The 5,744-nt window shown below is 41.7% G+C and overlaps 1 protein-coding gene across 1 annotated transcript; it reads left to right on the plus strand.

Annotated features, from left to right (window-relative positions):
* Positions 1 to 664: 664 nt before the first annotated feature.
* LOC147709443 (taste receptor type 2 member 2-like) lies at positions 665 to 5,270 on the plus strand. The gene is made up of 2 exons (XM_086925994.1): positions 665 to 823; positions 4,527 to 5,270. Exons 1-2 carry the CDS (start codon positions 665 to 667, stop codon positions 5,268 to 5,270), a joined length of 903 nt encoding a protein of 300 aa, XP_086782120.1.
* Positions 5,271 to 5,744: the final 474 nt, after the last annotated feature.

A 5,744-nucleotide genomic window follows, 5' to 3' on the forward strand; every position in this document is an offset into this window, starting at 1 on the left:
TAAGAAAAAGATAATTCCTTTTTTTCTTTGCTTAAAAATCTTTAAACGTAAATTTAAAAAAAGAATTACTCCGCTGTGCAAATAAAAGGAGGGATGGGGGGAGGTCCAGATCCCAATTTATTCATTAGAGTGTTGGTAATGAATTGGGATCCGGAAATGGATTTATTGGCATTTCATGAGCACTAAACTTAGAATGAGTTCCAAGGACCTCTTTGTCTCACGCACACCGTGAGTTATTGGGAAGAGATTCAAGAGCAGAACGAACATGCAAAGATTGTTCAATGAGCTGGAGAGATTTACCACATTTGCATCACCTGGAATGCTAGCTTGTTATGTGAGCCATCAATCAAAACGCTTCATATGTTAAAGAAGCAAGGAGATAGAAATTGAAATCATAACATGCAAGCTGTTTTCAACTATTCAAAGCAAGACCTAAGCAAATCTGCTTAGTGTGTTAATGCATAACTAATGCAAATTTCTAATTTGCTTACAGGTCTGTGCTTCTACTGTGAAACTTAAAGAGCAGGGATCTGTTGTAAGATGTCAACAGAAGGCAAGAAGGCAACTCAGCTCAATCATCCCAGAAACTCGCAAAGTCAAACAGTGAAAGATGTTATCATTAGACATTGTGTTCAATGCTATCATACCACAAATTGTATGCATCATGGGGATTGCATTAAATGCTTTTATCGCAGTCGTGAATGGGATGGATTGGATAAAAAGGCGACGTCTCAACTCTGCTGATATTATTCTCACCAGCATTGCCATATCCAGATTATTTCTTCTGTGGATGTGTTTTATGGACAAATTACACACAAAGAAGGTCCCAGGGGAAAGTTTATAGACCCTACTGTTAAGCCCCCTGTATCGAAGTAACACCAACCTAAAGTTAACAGAGAGTCAGAAAGCAAGCAATCAAAGTACCCAGATACAAATATACAGGAAATAGTTGCTAAACTATGCGAGTTCCCATCAGTCAACCATCGAGACCGCCCTTCATCATCTGGGATCTCTGGTGCATAATTTCTGTCACATTAGTGGTTGAAAAAAACCTCTGCTGGTAGATGACTAAAACCAGGCACAGGAAAAAACCACAACAGTATTTACAGATGTGAAACAGAAAAGGCGTGTCTAGATGGAAACTAGAAGGTAGCAGTGCGTGAGAAAAAGTGTGTTTGTGAAAGTGAAAGAAAGATGCTCTAAAATTAGGTAGTGGTCGGGAAAGCACTTTAATAAACACCCTCACACTCCTAAATCAATAAAAACAGTGCAATAGTGGTTTAACAAATAGCCACTAAAGATGAAAGGTCGACATGTTTCTGCAGACACCCGGAGTCTAGTGATCTCCTGCTGCTTCCTCGGGACCATTAATGCTACTGCTAGAGAAAATGATAAGAAATAACAAGAACCATATCACCTGAAAGTGTATGTATCAACATCCTCTCATCCTAGAGGTAAGGGAGAAAATATAGTATAAGGGTACAGAGTCATGATTGCATTTCGAAAATAACGTGCACTAAGCGTGCCATTATTATGTGCTAGACATAGGCTACTCTTGCCCAGCACTCAGACTAACTTAGTCACAAATCACCAATTTTAGCAAGTTTGTAAATTACGGTTCACTCACCCACTTGATGAGAAGGAACCACTCCACCTCACCTGGCTCAAGCTCAGGTAAATGGATGCACCGCACTAAAAATAAACAACAAATCAAGAGATGTGTCCACATCTGAATGTAATCCTAAACTAATCGATTTTAGCATGCTCCACATCAGGCATCACATTCCTACCAGCGCCGTGGAACAGCACCTGGTTAGTAAGCCACAGTTAATGAATGGTAGTTATGAGTTGATGACAGCGCTATCTAAGGTCATCACTGTTTTCAACAAGTATAAGCTTGCATCCGCACTTAACTATAATGCCAGAGTGTAGTGCAGACAATTTTGCATGTGAAGAGTAAAAACATCGCCTATCTCACTCGTACACATATTTGCCCGCCGTCTTACCTCTCCGTCGGTGCACCGGTCGTCCCTCTAAGCTCTATCGTAGGGAGGAACCGACTCGGTGCACCGGCGAGGCAGATAAACCTTTCTCGCTTCCGCATTCAGAGCGCACCAATGTCCGACGCCCCCTGCGCGTGATGACATCATGCGCCTACTCGCAGCTTCATGCGCTCTTGCTGTAGGGAAATGTAGTTCCCGAGTGCTCTCTGTCCCGAGACAGAGTATCCCGAGACGCCGCGCCAAATTAGCGTGTTTTTATTCGCTAGTTTATCTTGTGTCTAAAGTTAATTGCAGGGAACGGGTATTTATAATAAGTGCGCTGTGTGAACAATATTTTGTACGTTTGAAAAATCATGTTAATGATAGTTCAATGTAAAGGCGGAATTAAGCATTGACACTGCAAAGCCATTTGCATTATGGAAAATAAATATCCTTCTATCAAGTTCAAAGGAATCCATAGTCAAATAGCAAAAAAGCAAGTAGCGGGAAAGCAGTATGATCATCTCACTACTTGACAATTGGGCAGAAAATTACACAAAGAACACCAACCGTAATTTCATGGTGCCATCACTTTGTGTTAAAGCCACTCCTACGTACTATGTGGGGAACAAAAGTGGGTCTACCGCCTTCGCAGTGATGAACGTGGGCTGAATGATGCCATCCCGTGGATGTCCCTTTAGGCAGTAGGGGTGTCTTCGTAATGGACCTTAATTCCCTTGATAGAACAGAGCTTTCGGGAATGACACACCCCCACTTCTGTGAATACAGAAGATGACATCTGATGGGGTAACAATATTACCCACATAGTACGTAGGAGTGGCTTTAACACAAAGTGATGGCACCATGAAATTACGGTTGGTGTTCTTTGTGTAATTTTCTGCCCAATTGTCAAGTAGTGAGATGATCATACTGCTTTCCCGCTACTTGCTTTTTTGCTATTTGACTATGGATTCCTTTGAACTTGATAGAAGGATATTTATTTTCCATAATGCAAATGGCTTTGCAGTGTCAATGCTTAATTCCGCCTTTACATTGAACTATCATTAACATGATTTTTCAAACGTACAAAATATTGTTCACACAGCGCACTTATTATAAATACCCGTTCCCTGCAATTAACTTTAGACACAAGATAAACTAGCGAATAAAAACACGCTAATTTGGCGCGGCGTCTCGGGATACTCTGTCTCGGGACAGAGAGCACTCGGGAACTACATTTCCCTACAGCAAGAGCGCATGAAGCTGCGAGTAGGCGCATGATGTCATCACGCGCAGGGGGCGTCGGACATTGGTGCGCTCTGAATGCGGAAGCGAGAAAGGTTTATCTGCCTCGCCGGTGCACCGAGTCGGTTCCTCCCTACGATAGAGCTTAGAGGGACGACCGGTGCACCGACGGAGAGGTAAGACGGCGGGCAAATATGTGTACGAGTGAGATAGGCGATGTTTTTACTCTTCACATGCAAAATTGTCTGCACTACACTCTGGCATTATAGTTAAGTGCGGATGCAAGCTTATACTTGTTGAAAACAGTGATGACCTTAGATAGCGCTGTCATCAACTCATAACTACCATTCATTAACTGTGGCTTACTAACCAGGTGCTGTTCCACGGCGCTGGTAGGAATGTGATGCCTGATGTGGAGCATGCTAAAATCGATTAGTTTAGGATTACATTCAGATGTGGACACATCTCTTGATTTGTTGTTTATTTTTAGTGCGGTGCATCCATTTACCTGAGCTTGAGCCAGGTGAGGTGGAGTGGTTCCTTCTCATCAAGTGGGTGAGTGAACCGTAATTTACAAACTTGCTAAAATTGGTGATTTGTGACTAAGTTAGTCTGAGTGCTGGGCAAGAGTAGCCTATGTCTAGCACATAATAATGGCACGCTTAGTGCACGTTATTTTCGAAATGCAATCATGACTCTGTACCCTTATACTATATTTTCTCCCTTACCTCTAGGATGAGAGGATGTTGATACATACACTTTCAGGTGATATGGTTCTTGTTATTTCTTATCATTTTCTCTAGCAGTAGCATTAATGGTCCCGAGGAAGCAGCAGGAGATCACTAGACTCCGGGTGTCTGCAGAAACATGTCGACCTTTCATCTTTAGTGGCTATTTGTTAAACCACTATTGCACTGTTTTTATTGATTTAGGAGTGTGAGGGTGTTTATTAAAGTGCTTTCCCGACCACTACCTAATTTTAGAGCATCTTTCTTTCACTTTCACAAACACACTTTTTCTCACGCACTGCTACCTTCTAGTTTCCATCTAGACACGCCTTTTCTGTTTCACATCTGTAAATACTGTTGTGGTTTTTTCCTGTGCCTGGTTTTAGTCATCTACCAGCAGAGGTTTTTTTCAACCACTAATGTGACAGAAATTATGCACCAGAGATCCCAGATGATGAAGGGCGGTCTCGATGGTTGACTGATGGGAACTCGCATAGTTTAGCAACTATTTCCTGTATATTTGTATCTGGGTACTTTGATTGCTTGCTTTCTGACTCTCTGTTAACTTTAGGTTGGTGTGTGTTTTATGGACACCCTCTTTTACGCAATATCCATGGAATGGAGAAGTACTCTTGCTTATGGAAATGCATCGATGGCTCTTATGATGCTCTTCGACTTCTCCAGTCTTTGGTTCGTAACCTGGCTCTCTGTTTTATACTGTGTGAAGATTGCCAGCTACTCCCACCCACTATTCATCCATGTGAAAATGAAAATATCCAAAATGGTACCCTGGTTGATTCTGGGATCTGTGCTGACTTCCTCTGCCTCCAGTGTCCCTTTTGCCTGGATGTTCTACAGGATACAGGTTAACAGTTCATCTGATGACTTCCATCTAAACACCTCCATGAGACCTTCTGAAATAAAGATCAGTTTTCTGAGCATCTTCCCTGTGGTATGCCTGCAGTTCTTTTTGGCTGTTTGCATAATCTGTATCTCAGCTACCCTGTTGATCTCATCCCTTTGCTTTCACACCACACGGATTGAACACAACGTAGAGTCTCTCAGGAATCCATCTCTCGATGCGCATTACCGAGCTATTAGGTTTATGGTGTTCTTCACTACATGCTTTATTTGTTATATTGTTGTATCCATTCTTAGTACACCAGGTATGTTATCATATGACGACCTTGACTTTTATATTTTGAGTGTTTTGTACCATGCCTTTCAATTTGTCCATGCTATTATCATTATCAAGGGAAATTCGAAGCTTAGTCGTGCCTTTTTAAAGCTTCTCCAGGGAAAAATATGCTCTTGAATTAAAAGAATTTCCTAAAAATAGCCACCAATTAAAACAGGGACATGAACACATCATCAAATTATTTCATGAGACAGCTGTGAAAGACAATTTGTTCTGATTTAATCAACTATGTTCTTCCTTGTCTTGGATCCACTGTGGAGTCTCTGGTTGCTTCTACAACTGGCTTCAAATCCTGGGACAGGTATTGATTTTACACCTCCTACAGAGAAGGGTATTCAGCTCCTCAGATGCCCTGCCAGTTCAAGTTGTGAATGAGGTGTTTTCCATGAGAAATGCTTTATTTACATGCACTGCATTGGGATGGTGATGACAGAAGATGATAACATGAATGCGATATGAAGGACATTATTTTAGCAGTCCTTTGTCCTAGGGCAAAAATCAGCCTACGAATGACCAGCAGTCAAAAGTCACTGACGTCTTCTTAGCTCAAGTATGGAAGTCAGTGCAGAGAATGGACAGATTGAGCAATGC

This window comes from Lissotriton vulgaris, chromosome 6 (assembly GCF_964263255.1).
Source record: "Lissotriton vulgaris chromosome 6, aLisVul1.2, whole genome shotgun sequence".
NCBI lineage: Eukaryota > Metazoa > Chordata > Amphibia > Caudata > Salamandridae > Lissotriton > Lissotriton vulgaris.

Bases quoted from the DNA above. Each gene is read 5' to 3' on its own strand.
- LOC147709443 (XM_086925994.1), top strand. From the start codon at position 665: ATGGGGATTGCATTAAATGCTTTTATCGCAGTCGTGAATGGGATGGAT. The intron at 824-4,526 runs GTCCCAGGGGAA...TGTTAACTTTAG, and splicing joins ACAAATTACACACAAAGAAG to GTTGGTGTGTGTTTTATGGA.